A 15,528-nucleotide genomic window follows, 5' to 3' on the forward strand; every position below is an offset into this window, starting at 1 on the left:
TGGGGTCTCTCTCATGAACTTTATTCAGGTCCTTTCTTACTGCTGATTGGTTTCACTTTAAACTGGAAGCTTAGGGTTGCTCTCTGAGTATGGAAAAATGTTAGGCTGGGTCAGGATGGGAGATGGCCAAGGAACGCCTAGGAGGCAGTCTTCTCTTTGAATTGTTATTGGCCCCAGACCCCAGCATGGTGCTGGGAAGGGGTGCTCTGCTCCCAAAATACAAGGTCCTCCCCCACTGTGCCCTAAAAATCTCCATGAAAGGTTGGGTGTAAACTGTGGCTTCCTGGATCAGGTTCCAGGAGGCGATCTGAGTTGCGTGACGGATGCAGAGAAGAAAGCAGGGTGACATGAAACACTTTAAGATGGCAGGTTGGGTACTACAACAAGAAGGCCAGAAGCCAAGGCTTAACAAGCACAGAGCTGGAGTGCTGAACAGGGAAAGTTTTGGAAGGGAAAACAGGGGGAGAAAGAAATTAAGGTGTTTCAAAGAGAGAGGAGCCCCAAATGCAGCAGGAGAAACTGCACCCTGGCAAGTATTTTGAGTAGCTGAGTGATAGGATTACACCCTTCTAGAGAAAGTGAAGAGCTACCATGTGGACAGAGCCTCCATCGGCCCCCAGCTCACTTCTGAACAGCCAATGCTATTTTGCCTTGTAGGTTTGATCACTCTTGTCTCTTTTTGCCTTGTAGGTTTGATAACTATTCGGCTAATGTGATGGTTGACAGCAAGCCCGTAAACCTGGGGCTGTGGGATACAGCCGGGCAAGAGGATTATGACCGATTGAGGCCACTTTCCTATCCTCAGACGGTAGGTTGCTCTCTACTGTGCCCCTCTTTCCTATTCAAACACATCTCCCTCCATGCTGGAGAGGTGGGACTTGGCTTCAGAACACGGTGGGGCTTAAATCCCCCAATTTGTTCCTCTCTGAGATCGAGTCAGCCCTGAAGACCAAAAGGGTCTGTTTGGAATAGCTCCTTCTAAAACGTAAGTCAATCCTGTGGTGTTTCTTGCATGGCTTGGATGTTTTAGGGAATATGAAAATCAAGGAAGGAGTCATTTATATTATTTTGTAACCTACTTGTAAGACTAAATGGCTTTGATTCCAGGAAACAGTGCTTCTTATGGGATCTAGCGGATGACATGGTGGTTGTAATGGTGGTACCAGGCTCTCTCCACAGTCACAGAGCAGCTGAATATTTCTGCCAAAACACTTTGCCAAAAAAAGAGTTGATAATATTGACTTGATTGTCATCGGGATATGGAGACAGCTCCCATCGGAGCTGACTGTTCCAGGCAGCCTGTTTGCAAACCCAGGAGGACAACAGGACATTAGTTTCTATTCAGAAAGTTTCCTTCACAACTGAAAGAGTTGGAAACTGAGAGTCTTTCTTTTTTTAAAAGATAGACAATGTCACCAGACCTGAGCACCCAAGCCCCCATTGAGTCTTGCTCTATCATTTATAGTTTCTAGTTTGAACCTGCCCCCACCTTGGTAGCAGCCATTACCATATGGTAGGTGTTTTGGTGACCTGTGGAAAACAAATAAAAGAAGGGTCAGTGCATTTCCCAGTAGGGCAGGCATCCATCTCACAAAAACCGCCATCACAAGTGGTGTTGTCTGGAGTCGTGGTTAGCAGTATCAGCTGTTACCAAGAAATGAATGCACCAGGAGTCTGGACAACCTTCTTTCCCCTGCAGGTGGTTCATTGATGTCAGGGTTGAGCCATGCTGGTTGAGAGGAATGGAGGGAACCTGCATGGTACTATGCCTAGTTTGGGTACAAACTTGGGTTTGAGTTGACAGTGTTGGCAGTCTAACCCCTCTCACAAGCACACACATCTCTGACATTGGCTTGGTGATGGACACTGCCTCCCAGGCTCCCTCACCATCATGTTATGCCCTGCCATGCCCATTGCCTAACTCCATCATGCTGTGTGTGTCTACAGGATGTCTTCTTGATCTGCTTCTCTCTCGTTAGCCCAGCATCTTATGAAAACGTCCGCGCTAAGGTAAGAGCATCCTGGCTCATGTAGAAGTGTCATTTGAAAAGGAAAAGAATTGACCTGAACTCATAAAAGACAGTCATGTGCATGATCTCAGCTGGGTGGTAATGGGTGGTGGACCCAGAGGACTAGCACGCACCCAGTTGTGCTGCTCCACAAGGGGAGAATCTATTCCTTCCTACTCGGGGCTTCCCCAATAGTTTCCCTTCTCAGCTTTCATTACATGTTCAGAGCTTTCAGACCAGACCAACTCAGCACAACTCTGACTTGTGGGTATAATAGCTGGGATATGAGGATATGTGCAGCCAGGTGTTGGTGTGAGGAGAGAACAACATTCAACATTCAGGGGTCAGACTAGATGATCTGTTCAGGTCCCTTCTGACCCCAGACTACTACTATGAAATTATGAAACAACATTGTGTTTCCCCTCAACTTTCAGACCCCACCTAGAGGGGAGACCAGAAGGCAACAAAGAGGATGGCCTGAAGTAGTTACTTAGAACACAGTGCTCAGCATTGTCTCCTCCTGCCTCCCTGGTCCTGTGCCTCAGCCCCTGGGGGAAGGAAGTCACTTGATGGGTTCATTTGTTAGGGTCAATGCATATTGGACCCCACAAAGGGAACTGCTTCAGGTCATGGGTGTGATTGCTCATGATAGCCTACAGGGTTGTTTGGGAAGAAATAGCAACAGCCAAGTTTTCTCATTTCTTTTTGCTGCGCACATGTGTCTGTGTGGCCTCTTCCAACCATACTGTAAAATCTTGGTCCCTTGCTAGTGGTTCCCTGAGGTCCGACACCACTGTCCCAGCACCCCCATCATCCTTGTGGGAACCAAGCTGGACCTTCGAGATGACAAGGACACCATTGAGAAGCTGAAGGAGAAGAAGCTGGCACCCATTACCTATCCACAAGGCCTTGCACTGGCCAAGGAGATTGGTATGTGGCCAATGGCAGTCCTAGCAGCATGCTGAAGGGAAAAGAGGCGGGCACGTGCTCTCCACTGGCCTGATGTGTGCTTTATTGGCAGCCTCTCACAGGGGATAGGGACACAGCCAGCATGTCAGAGACCTGAACAGGAGCTGCTACTGGACCCCTGGTATAGCTCTAAGGGAATGTGACATATCCTAAGGGGTGTGCAACAGAACAGAGGCCAGGAGGCTCAGGAAGGATAAGGCCTGGACTTTCTCCAGCCATGCCATAAGGGAGTCCTACACTTCAGCTCCTTGCCTTCTGCCTGTCTGGGGAGGATCTCACATCATCCCATCCCCCAACAGCTCCTCCTTTCTGCTGCCTCTAGTTGTATCAGTCTTTTCTGTGAAAGCCACAGCTGCTTCATAGGCAGAGCCCTTCTCTTCAGGTCCGGAAGTAGGAGGAACGAGTGCTTAAACTTCTGCCAGGAGAAAAACAACCACAGCTTCCTGTTCCTGTCCTTGTGATCTGGGGTTTGCTTAAACAGCTCAGTGAAGATGGCAGCTCTTCCACACTCTGATACGCAGCCCTGGGTATTTCTCTCTCTCTTCCTGCTCAGTACACTACATCTACACTGCAGGCACATAAGCACAGGCTGGTGAGAAATGAGATGTTTCCAGCTGGAGTTTCAGAGAAAAGGTGGCCACTCAGTGAAGTCCAGCATCCTCAAGGCCTTTTCAGAAGCATTCACCTCTTGTCCTCAACCCTGAGTGCCTGTTCTCTACACATCCACGTCATCCTCAGGTCTTCTGGGCAAAGTCTGTTCCCCTGGGCTGCTCCCAGACCTGGGCAGCTCTTTGGAGGTTAGCGATCCCATCAAATCCATCTCATTTGGGTAGAAAGACATGCTGGTAGGAATGGGGCTGAGAGATATCCCCTTCCTGCCTCAGCTGTTGTAAGGAGAAATACATTAAAGCCAGGGTTGATTGACGAGGGCCAGGTAGATGCAATAGGCAGGTAGGTAGATGGGTGGATAGGTAAACAGGGACATCTGCCTGCCTGGTGTTGGCCCCTATGATTCTTGCTCATTGGCATCTCTTCTGAGTGAGGCCTCTTCCCTGCTGCCTTCAGGCCCACTTCCTGCCTCTAACAGCATCCTCTTCTCTCCGGACAGATTCTGTGAAATATCTGGAGTGCTCAGCGCTCACGCAGCGTGGCCTCAAAACCGTGTTTGATGAGGCGATCCGAGCGGTGCTGTGCCCCCAGCCTACCAGGCCGAAAAAACGGGGGTGCAGTCTCCTCTAGGGGTAAGTGAGAAATGCCCTCCTCCCTTTCAGGTCCATAGTCGACCAGGGAGACTCAGCACAGTCATTTACCTTCCAACTCCTTCTCAGCCACAAAAGCCCTTAATCCTGCCAGCAGGGACCCTCTTCTACTACGCAGCCCCCACAATGACCCCCACTCTACCCATCAGAGGACTCCCCTTCCTGCTAAACTGCTCCATAGACTTCCTAACTCTTCCCTGAAGAAAAACTGTTGCCCTTCCCCCCGCCAGTGGAGACTCCCAACCCAGCCTCTGCCCTGGGACTTCAGAGAAATCTGGGAAGTGGGGGTGTCCTTTTGCAGGACTGGTGAAGATGGAGCCCTTCCCCGTTAAAGAATCAATTCCCTGTAAGCAGAAAATTGCAGACCTCCCAATTTCCCTGTCTGAGCTTCCCCTGTGTGGCCACTCAGAGCTGTTTTTATGTCAGGCAGCTGCTGCCTCCCCTTCCCCGTCATACGGCTTCCCCTCTTCTCCCCCTTCTCTCTGAGGCTGGAGGGAGGCAGTGGCCAGGGATGCAGGCAAAGCCTGGGGAAAGAGAGGAAAGGGGCCTTTCCTGGATCCCAGAGCTCCCATCTCCTCACATCACACTGACTGTCTAGCTTGAGTGAGGAAGGGGAGGAATAAGTGGGCTGGAGACAGCTGGGTGGAAGTGTATGAGCTGAGTCCTCTCCTTGTTTTTGGATACAGATTCCAGCCTTGTCCCCCCATCCCTCAAATTGCATCCCGACACCAAGCTCTGCTGATGCAACAGAGATTGATGACCTAAGCCTTGGACCTTGGTACCCCTTGGTGATCATTGCGCTTTCTGTGTCTACTGCCTAAAAAAGAAGATGGTTTTGGATCGTAGCTCCAGTTCATCTGTTTGCACAACCCTCCCTCCTTCCCCCACCATCCATTATTATACAGTGAAGGAGACTCAATAAACCGACTGTACCTTCTGACTGGCGGCATGTGGTATCGCTTCTCTAGATCTTCAGTGCAAGCTTGAGTCTATGGCTGAAGCCTCTAGCTGGTCCATGATGGTTCTAGCACGCCTGATAACCAGGAGCTGGACACAGGGAGGGACTGTAGCCAGCCATTGTAGCCAGCCAGATGCTCTCCAGCTGTCAGACTCACTGGGGGCAGATGAGTGCTCAAGCTGTGGAGCCCCAATGGGTATTTCAGTGTAAGCTGAAAGAGGGAGGGGCCCTGCCTTGGTCCAAGTTGCTCTTGGACAACAGGCATTTGCAATGGGGAGGAAAGAACAGTTGTGTGACAAGGCCAGGATGAGAAGGCAGCTCAGACAGCACCTGCCCTGCCTTTCTGTTTCCAACCTTCCTTTCCAATCTGTGTGTGTTTTGTGGTATAAAGGCTCCTCTCCTCAGGTGTCTGCTGGCCTAAGCCCAGCAAGCCTGCCTTCTTCCAAGGCAGAAAAGAAAGTAAAGCTAGCAGGCTTGTTCTGAGGTGTGTAGGAAGGAGGCCAGGGGAAAGGGCTTTCTTGAACTTAAGGATTTTCAGAAAGCTCAGCCTCAGCTACTGCAGTGCTTGCCATAGGCATTTATATTCAACTGTACTTATTCCCGCACACATACATGCTCATTGCTATATGCATACTGACGTATGCTTACACAGAGAGAGGGAGCAGGAAGGGGAGGGGGAGAGAGCAAGAAGAATGAGTCACCAACCCAGACAAATAGCCTATGGGTTGCTAAAATCAAGCAGACGAGAGCTGTCCCGGCAGTGCAATGGAAGTAGCAGCTGCCAGCACCTGGATGTCTGATTCATTGCAAGGGCTCCAAAAACCTTGCCAGCTGCTGCTGCTAAGATCAGAGAAAGCAGCTTTCTATGTGATGCCTGGACACATTCCAGACCACTGTTTTCCCCTGGACAGCTCCAGGCTCACCCATGCACTCCTTGCCTCTCTCCTCCCTCTACCACTCAGCAGGTTGGAGGCAGTTTCCAGGCAAAGCACCTGAGAACTAAGAACCAGACGTGGCAATAACAGAGGAAGAAGCCGTGGAGCTGAGCCAGCTGTGTGACAAAACTCAGTGCTTAAGCTCCAAATTCTCTACTCTGCTACAAGGAGTTCCACAGGTTAACAGCAGTGGTGGCTTATGGCTGTAAGTTCCCTGGGTTACGTGCCAGTGACAGTCAATTCCACAGGTTAACTTCAGGATTGACTCGGGTGTGAGCTCACCCCTGTTAGAGACTATTCCAGATAGCTATATTCAATGTACTGCAGAGTATTCTAGTCAGATAACAGCCCGTGGCAGTGGGTTCTACCAGGATCTGCCATGCTAAACTGGTGTCAGACAAGATGCTTGGGCCCAGTTCACAGCTGGTGCAGGCACAACTCAGTGCATGTCAACTAGATCTCTGATTCCCTACACCAGGAGTGTCAAAGACATGGCCTGCGGGCCAGATTCGGCCTGCAGAGTCCCATCACCAAGCCCGCAGATATATTCCCCTGATATATCAGGCTAATACATCAAGGGCTCAGTGAACAGTTGTTCACCAGGGAACCCTTGGGGAAAACCAGGAGTCACAAAATCCTGGAAGACCGTTTCAGGCTTAACACTAGGAAATACTTCTTTATAGTCAGGGTGTCGAGACTGTGGAATAAGCTCCCTCCAGAGGTGGTGCAATCACCTATCCTGGAAATCGTCAAGAGGAGACTGGATGATCACCTCACTAGGGTCACGTGACCCCTGTTATCTTTCCTGCCTACTGCAGTGGGGCTGGACCTGATGATCTTGCAAGATCCTTTCCAGGTCCTTACAATCTATAAATCTATTAATCTATCTATGAATCTATGCACTGGGCATGAGCTGCACAGGGTGTTGGCTTGCACAATGTACACCACATGTAGCACATGCTAGACCAGTCCTACATGCTGGATCGGGCCCACAGACCAGCCCCATGTGGCAGAGCCAGAGCACAAGGCCAGGCTGACACATGCATCACATACAGCATGGACCCTGGACCAACCCCATGCACCATGTTCTGCATGGGACTGAGGCCTCTGTGTGCTTCATGTGGCATGCAGGGCCGCTCTAGGGCACATGCTGCATGCAGTGCCTGCATGAGACTGGCCCTGCACTGTGGATCCATGGCCGGTCCGGATCAGGCCTACAGACAGGCCCTGCATGCTGGATTCAGCTCACAGGACCAACAAGTACAAGTACTGAATGTCATGCTGGAACCAGAGGGTGCCTGTAGATGTGCTGGGAGGCTGCTCCAACGTGCTGTAATTACAGCATGTTGGAGCACTGCTGGAGCATGCTAATTAGCATGCTCCAGCCAGCCTCCAGGTCTTGTCTATTAGTGTCCCCACACTTCAAAATGGTGGCAAGGGTGCTTTAACTAAAGGTTCTTCATCAAGCTTTAATTAAAGGGCCCCCACTGCCATTTTGAAGCACAGGGGTGCTGATACATGAGATGCTGCAGTGCTTTAATTAAAGCAGGTCTCGGAGCCATTGTAATTAAAGTATCCTCCCCCTCAACTCCTGGATCATGTGTAAAAAATCCCAGAGTGTGCATTGCAAGCAGCCTGCAGGCCAGTTCAGGTTGCACATTGCATGCAGTACTGACACTGGCCCAGTCCTGAGGAATGGTTCTGGCACATGCAGCTGGTCAGTGGGCCTGATCCAGTCTGCAAACCAGCTATGCCCTCCTCACCCAGACCTGCAGGGCTGGATGAGTTTGACACCCACAGGCACATACAGGGTGTGTAACGGGACCCCCTCCCTCTCAACAACCCCAAGCGTTCAGACATCATGAGTCAGTCCCCCCAAACTCATGAGAGTGGCTTCAAGATCCTGACATTTTCTAACATAATACCTAAGTGTGGGGTCTTTTTAATCCTCCTCTCATTTCTGAGCCCTAACTTCTAGCTTTTCTCTCCACCAAGGAGGGCCTGAAGCAAATGCCAAAAGCAGAGATTCTCATACAACCTCTTGACTCCAGAGGCTGGGAGTTTAAGCAAAATGGTCAACCATCTTGAGACTCGCAATAAAATTATGAGTGAAATTACTCCCCCACCCAAGGGTGGAGAGATGGGTGTTCCCAACAAAACCAATGTGCACACGAAGAGGGATACATACGCAGAAATGAGGGGCACACACACAGACCCCGAATATAAGCTGCACCTCTCAAACCCCCAGACATAAATTAGAATAACTTGCCAGTTAGCTTTGAATATAGCCTGCCTCTGAGCCACTCTGGCTGTCCATACTAGCCAGGGTGCAGTGCACACTGGCCTCCCTCCACCCTCACCCCGTGCCACCTCTCCTCTCTGAGCCATGCTGCAGGTAGAGTCCTACCCTGAGGCCAGTCTAGGGCTGCTCAATTGCCCCTCTGCTACTTGGAGAACATCTCTGCACCAGAGGAACTGCCTGGTGGCTGACTAAACTGGTTTGTGGCCCTTTTGCTGCAGCTGAGCTGGCATGCAACTCAGAAGGAGGAGCCCAGGGCATAGGCTGTGGACGCGGTCAGTCCGTGGAGCAGCATCCACTTATATTAAGCCCAAATTGGGTCTTGGGAGCTCAAAGACTGCAGGTGAGAAATGGGAACTGACAGGCTCTCTGCCACTGAATGACAGGGCTGAAGAGAAAGCCTACAGAAATGCCATGCAGGAATGAGGTGAGGAAAGGAGCTTGGGGTTAGTACGAAGAAGAGCTATGAAGGGCTGGGATTTTCATGTCCTTCCACAGGGGGCTGCATTCCTCCCTCTCTGGCCAGCTCCTTTCTGTGCCAGAGATGAGATCACCTGGTTGCAGAGGTTGGGGCACGGGGCTGGAGCCTTGTTCCTTCAGAGCATGCCAGGGAAATGAGCCTCTGCAAATAGGGGAGAGGTAGAGAGGGACACATTCCTATGACCCGCATCCCCTGCCCGCTGGGGATGCTTGTGGGACAGTGTGTTGGGAAGAAGGGTCTGGTGGATGTCTCTGTTCACAGCCCCACCCTGGGAGCCCTATAAATCCAGATGCACTGACTTTCTGGAGGCACCTTTTGTGCCCGAACAGCCAGTAAACTCTTCTGATCAAAGCGCTCCCCTCTGGCATGTCTGCAAAGCCCCCCCGCCAACATAAAGAAAAGCACTTGAAATAAATAAAGACCCTCTGCCCTGGAGAGCTGAGCTCAGTCACCCGCTCCCTGCAGCCAGCCTCTAGTGCCATGCTGCTCTTACCACACGCAGCTGCTCTCTGCATCTCTCCCTCCCTTCCCTCACCTCCACTCCCCCTCACTCCTTCTCCCTTTCTTGCTCTCCCTCCGTCACCATCTGTCACACTCATTCTCTCCCACCCCCTCATTCCCTCTCTCTCCATCATAATGACTCTGTCACTCTCCTCCTATTCCTTCTCCCCATTCTCTCCTCCTATCATTCATTCTCCCTTTCTCCCTCTCTCATTCTCATTCCCATTCTCACCTCCCAGCCCTGTGCTGATTGGCTGGTGGGATCGTTCCCTGCTTGATCTACCTAACCCTGGCATCGAAGCCCCACTTCAGTGGAAGGAATGCTTGGAGAGGGGAGTCGTGGCTCCCCCGAGCCGTGCAAGGAGATGGGCTTGTCACCTGCAGTAGGCAAGCCCTGGAAACCCGATGGGAGAGTGTGAGCAGGCAGGTGTGGAGGCTCTGGGACTGGGGGAAGTCCCACAGCTGGAGCAGAAGTTGAGAGGCAAGAGCAACTGGCACCTCTGAAGAGAAGTGAAAGGAGGAATTTCAGCTCCACAAGGTGGATGGTGGACATGGCTTCACTGTTTTAGTTTATTTTTAAAGGGGAAGAAGAGAAAAAAATATAGAGAGATATATATAGATATATATATATATATATAGGACACATGCTTCCAGCGAGCGGAGGAAAATGTAAATCCCACTGACACGTAAGTACTGGGCGAATCGGCCTCCTCTTTCCATTCATTCCCCAGGCTCTGTCACATGCAGAAGTTGGTTCTGCACTCCCATAACATTGAACCTCCTTCTGTCCCTTCTGTGCCCTGTCCCTATAGACAGGCAGGTGGTGAAGGGCAGGGTTTCTCTGCCAGCAGCTGGGAAGCAAGAGAGTCTGAAACTGGAGTAGGAAATGTCAGTGCAAGACAAGGTAAGAGGGGCAACAGGGGTGGGGTGGGGAGGGCTTGGGGGGTGATGTACTAACTTCTGGGTGGGATTCCAGCCACTAACAAACCTGGTCTGTAGAGGATCCCCCCAGCTACTACCACTTACCAACCCCTCCCCACCACTGAAACCATGGGCAAGAGGCTTCTTTTTCCTAAGGGATGCAGATTTCTTGGATAAAAAGACATAGCAGGGGTTAACTTACCCTGGCTCCCAGCTCCAAGGATGCACTAGCATTTCTTCTTTATTTTCTGTATTGCAGTAGCACCTGGAGACCTCCCCCTTCAGGGATCAGTGCATTATTGTGCTAGGCGCTGTACATTCACATGGCAAAAAGGCAGTCTCTGCCCATAAAAGGTTGCAGTCTAAGTATATAACTATGCTCCATGAGCACCAGGCTCTTGATACTTAAACTCAGGTATCTCCCTATAGCCTCCTCTACCCCTTTACAGCTTCACAGCATCTGCAGCTCACCTGGAATGGGCTCTGACACCTGCCCCCTCCCATGCTTGTAGTCAGAGTACTCACAGACCTGCACCCTATCCCCACCTCTCATCTCCCACGGTCTTCCTGATCCTTGTCGCCGCTGATTGTTCTGGGACTCTCTATGCCCATTCCAGCCACTCCTGTTGCCAGACAGAAGCCCACCTGCGTCACTGGGATGGCTGTGGAACAGCTCAGAGAAGAGATGAGAGAGTCATTGATTTTAGCACTGAGAAGGGTGTCACTGCTTTTTACTCCACCTGTCCTTCTCAGCCAGTTCACGGGGGACAGAAGGTAGAGGGAGGGGCTCCTAGCAGTGTATTCTTTCACCTGGCATAAAATCACTCAAATGACAGGGTTTCCATCAGGAGACTGTTCCACAGCCCAGCAGTCCTCTCTGTTGAAAACCTTTTCTCATATTCAGTCTGAACTTTTTATCGTTCAGGTTCATCTTATTGGGCCTCCTGGATCCCCTTTTCTAGGTCATTTCCATCCTAGCAGAAGTTTATCCACCAAGAATAGTTGTGATGGTCATGTCTGTGCTGCCCTGCCCACACACTCAGGTTCAGGTCAGCAGTTGGACAGTTAGATGACAAAGAGTTCATTGTTCTCACATGGAGCAGGAACAAGTGAGTGAGGCTGATTCCTGGGCAGCAGTCCAAGGCTTGGTGGGGAGGGCATATGGATAGAACAGAAGATCTCCTACTTGCGCTTAGTGGAGAATCAGGGTAGCAGGTCCCAAGAAGAATATGGACATATGAAGGGTGTGTGAAAAGTTAGAGGGGTGTAGGCTGCAGCCGTATTGGTCTAAGGACATAGGCAGACAAGGTTCTTTGGATGATTCTGATGTCTTTTATTAGACCGACTTAAGTTGGTCTAATAAAAGACATCAGATTCACCCAAAGAACCCCGTCTGAAAAGTTAGACGCATGTGATGTGGTGCCCATTAGAGACCCCTTGGGGAGGGTGCCTGTTAGAACAGGTTCTGACTTTATAGAAATCAACCCACACCTCAAAGCTCTCCCAAGGCTTCCAGAACTTTAATAACATTTTTATTTATTTTTTTAAATGTCCTTGTATCCCAGCTTTGGGCTGCTTGACAATCCCAAGGCATTTCTGGCATTCTAAAGGGAAGCAGTACTGGAAATCCTTTCCTTTGAGATTCCCAGTCATCATTACTAAAGCAAAAAGCCAGGGTCAGCTCTGAACCATTGAGAGTTCTGCTGTCTTGGGACCTTAGGTAAGAATGTGATGGGCAAGGGGCCTATTGCTGGGGCTTGCTATCCCAGCCTCTTCTGTGTTAATCACCTTCACTTATAACCTGCCATTCAAGGAGCTAACCTGGCAGGGGGGATCAATACATTGAAAGCGGAGGGATGTGCGAGGCTGCCATTTAGAATCTCAGAAGGGCTTTTTCATAGCCCTGATCATCTAAGAGCCTTGCAGATACATCTCTGGAGAATCCTCAGCCATAGGTCAGGGCAATCACCTGTGTCTCCAGGTTTTGACCTATGCTGAGCTGCCAATCCCACATGTCCCAAGCCCTGCCTCAGGGAGGTGAAGGATGACAGTCATGCCCCTGCTGTGACGCCTCTCTCATTATCAGCCAAGAGCTGGCATGAACAGCTGTTTGTTCATGGTTTGCTCTGAGTGGGTGTGTGCCGTTTCCATGCCAAAGCCTGCTTTGATGGGCAATAGGACATCAAAGATTAGGAAGGAATGAAGTTTGTTTTGGTGCTGCGGGCTGAGGCAGGTGCTGCCCCTTCTATTAGCAGCCAGTACTCTAGAATATGTGAAGCTGCTGGGATGTGGGGTAGGAGCGGGGTATGTGAATGGATCATGCCATCTGCACCGAATGGGATGTTGTAAATATTCCATCTCCCCATTTATTCACAGATTGTAATGATATGAGCCAGCTCCTCTGTCTTCCGGAGCACTCAGCTAAGCTTTTCACATTTGCTCCGGGCTTTGAAGGGAGATACTCTGAGGGTCTCTTTGATTCCATGGGAAACAGATAAGGTCAGACCAGCTTAATAGCAGCAGGATTCAGTCTGGGAAACAATGAAAGAGTTCAGCTAATCTGTCCCCAAGGTTTCCCCAAGGCCTAAGTGGAGTGGCTTCACTTGGGGATACCTGCCCTGTAGGATGTTGGTAAGGAATATGGTCCTGGTGAATGAGAATCAGGCTCCCTGAGATTGACACTACCAGTTTCTGTGTTATTTTCAATGGGAAAAGGAGGCCTGTAATTGCTTCCTTGGGTTTCCCCTTGGGAAGTCCTTTAGTAAGGATCAGGACCAGCATGGAAATGGTCCAATATATATATTTAAAATATAAATGTTATAAAAATATATATTGGATCATTTCCATGCTGGTCCCAATCCTTACCATGCTCATCATCATTTTAAAAGAGCTGGGGATGGCTGACATTCTCCCATGTTCTTCAGAGGCTCCAGCATCTGACAGCCCATCGCTGCTTCCCACATGTGTCTGCACCCACATACCATTATAGCTGCTATTTTATCTGTGGTGCATTCACTATGATTTCTTTAAAAGCATAGGTATCTTTCTTCTCCTCTTCTCACTTTCAGGTCTCCAGCTGATCCAGTGGGAGATAGATCCACTTCTGCCTCTGCCATGGACACGCCTGCTTTCAGCTTCCCCACACCCATGGTACCAGAGGAGGGAAATACCACAATCAATTGGATAGAGCCCATCTCAGGGAACTTATCAACAGCTGCCAGCCCGGGAGTTGTAATTAGTGGAGTCCTTGTCCCGCTGGTCTATCTCATTGTCTGTGTGGTAGGGCTGGTTGGAAACTCCCTGGTTATCTATGTAGTCCTGTGCCACTCAGTTAGTGAGTCAGTGACCAATGTCTACATCCTGAACTTAGCCCTGGCAGATGAGCTGTTCATGCTAGGGCTGCCCTTCTTGGCTGCACAGAATGCACTGTCCTACTGGCCCTTTGGCTCCTTTATGTGCCGGCTGGTGATGGCTGTAGATGCCATAAACCAGTTCACCAGCATCTTTTGTCTGACCGTGATGAGTGTCGACCGCTACCTGGCTGTTGTCCACCCAGGGAAGTCATCAAAATGGCGGACGGCACGTGTGGCCAAAGTGGTTAGCACCACAGTGTGGGTGCTGTCATCCGTGGTGGTGCTACCTGTTGTAGTGTTCTCAGATGTCCCCCTGGGGATGAGTACCTGCCACATCCAGTGGCCTGAGCCAGCCTCAGTGTGGAAAGCTGGCTTTATCATCTATACAGCTGCCCTGGGCTTCTTTGGGCCACTGCTGGTCATCTGCCTCTGCTACCTGCTCATTGTCATCAAGATACGGTCCTCTGGCAGGAGAGTGCAGGCCTTGTCGGCCAAACGCAAATTATCAGAGCGCAGGGTGACACGCATGGTGGTGGCTGTGGTGGCTGTGTTTGTGCTCTGCTGGCTTCCCTTCTATGTGCTCAACATCATCAACGTGGTCTGCCCATTACCCGAGGAGCCGTCTCTCTTTGGTGTCTACTTCCTTGTTGTGGTACTGCCCTATGCCAACAGCTGTGCCAACCCGATCATCTATGGCTTCCTCTCCTACCGGTTCAAGCAGGGCTTCCGCCGGGCCATTCTAAGGCCCTCCCGTCGAGTGCAGAGCCAGGAGGTTGCAGCGTGCCCCCTGGAGAAGTCTGAAGATGAAGAGGAAGAGGAGGAAGAAGAGGCAAGAGGGGTCAGCAAGATTGCCCAGAATGGCAATGGCCAGCAGGAGTGCCCCCTGAGCAGTGGAGCTGGAGGTAGCAGTGAACAGAAACCACTCCCAGAGGACCCTGTGAGCTGTGAGAAAACCAGTGTCCTGAACATCAGTTACTTGTAGCAAATGGGAGGATATGGCTTTTCTTCTCTCCCTAGGGTGTTGTAGTTGTGACGCATGGGGGTTGGCAGACAACAAGGTACCAAGGTCCAGCCTGCACACAAAGAAGAAGAAACCTGAAGAAGCATGTGGAAAAGCAAAACACGGCCTTGGACTTCTGTAGCAATGTCTGACATCCATATTGTGGGGGGGGGGGGCAATGTGAGAGCTTCTGGGTGGGGGTAGAAAGAGAGACTGGACAAGGGCAGAGCCTTGGTGTTAATGGCCATATCACCAGCATGGGGGGTGGGGAAGCCACAGAGAAGGGTCAGCGCTGCCCCTTCCTCCTCCATCACCTACACAGGGTGTTGGAACAGGTAGCCAACTATGTCTGCACCAAAATCAGCTTCCAAACCTGTCCCAATGTTCATGGGAACTAAACCCTCTAAGAAAGGAACATGAAAACTGTTCTTGCCCACAGACAGAAGCTACCTGGGCCATAGATCTGTCCTGTTCATTCCTCCAGCTTCTCTAGGATGTCTCTTGGGGATACCCCTGAACTGCCCTGATACCATTTCAGTTGCATAAAATGCCCTGTTTCTTTAAAATGCTCCCAGGCCTCAGGGGCAGGCTGCTCTGACTGGACAGAAACACTCTTTTCCCCATTTCTGTAATCCCCAGGAGCTTCATAGTCTGGTGGAGGATGATAATAATGTTTGGAAAGGGCCAACAGGACATGAGTTGAGGGCAGAGTTTCCTGCAAGCTGTACTTCCAACCATTCTCCCCCCAGCCACTCCCAACCACTTTACTATGAATAAATAAAAAGACTTGGGACTTTACAGATTATTTCAGCTGACCCATTTGTATGTACGACTGTGCTGGGA

The 15,528-nt window shown here is 50.5% G+C and overlaps 3 protein-coding genes across 3 annotated transcripts in view; 2 read left to right on the forward strand and 1 right to left on the reverse strand.

Moving 5' to 3' along the window:
- The window catches only part of CYTH4 (cytohesin 4), a 43,676-nt gene extending 41,749 nt beyond the window's left edge, over positions 1-1,927 (reverse strand). The window contains exon 1 of the mRNA XM_090043077.1: positions 1,080-1,927. The gene's annotated coding sequence lies outside the window, so the exon portion shown is untranslated. The remainder of the gene's footprint in view (positions 1-1,079) is intronic.
- The window catches only part of RAC2 (Rac family small GTPase 2), a 161,016-nt gene extending 155,842 nt beyond the window's left edge, over positions 1-5,174 (forward strand). Inside the window, exons 4-8 of the mRNA XM_090043078.1 lie at positions 691-808; positions 1,948-2,010; positions 2,780-2,939; positions 4,087-4,219; positions 4,924-5,174. Coding sequence (XP_089899204.1) covers positions 691-808; positions 1,948-2,010; positions 2,780-2,939; positions 4,087-4,217 — 472 coding nt within the window. The 3' untranslated portion in view covers positions 4,218-4,219; positions 4,924-5,174. The remainder of the gene's footprint in view (positions 1-690; positions 809-1,947; positions 2,011-2,779; positions 2,940-4,086; positions 4,220-4,923) is intronic.
- Positions 5,175-10,033: 4,859 nt separating this feature from the next.
- On the forward strand, positions 10,034-14,818 carry SSTR3 (somatostatin receptor 3). The gene is made up of 2 exons (XM_090041077.1): positions 10,034-10,097; positions 13,401-14,818. The coding sequence occupies exon 2, from the start codon at positions 13,447-13,449 to the stop codon at positions 14,665-14,667; it is 1,221 nt and encodes a 406-aa protein (XP_089897203.1). The 5' UTR covers positions 10,034-10,097; positions 13,401-13,446; the 3' UTR covers positions 14,668-14,818.
- Positions 14,819-15,528: the final 710 nt, after the last annotated feature.

Source organism: Crocodylus siamensis, chromosome 4, assembly GCF_052110815.1.
Source record: "Crocodylus siamensis isolate JL-2025a chromosome 4, ASM5211081v1, whole genome shotgun sequence".
NCBI classification, from domain to species: Eukaryota; Metazoa; Chordata; order Crocodylia; family Crocodylidae; genus Crocodylus; species Crocodylus siamensis.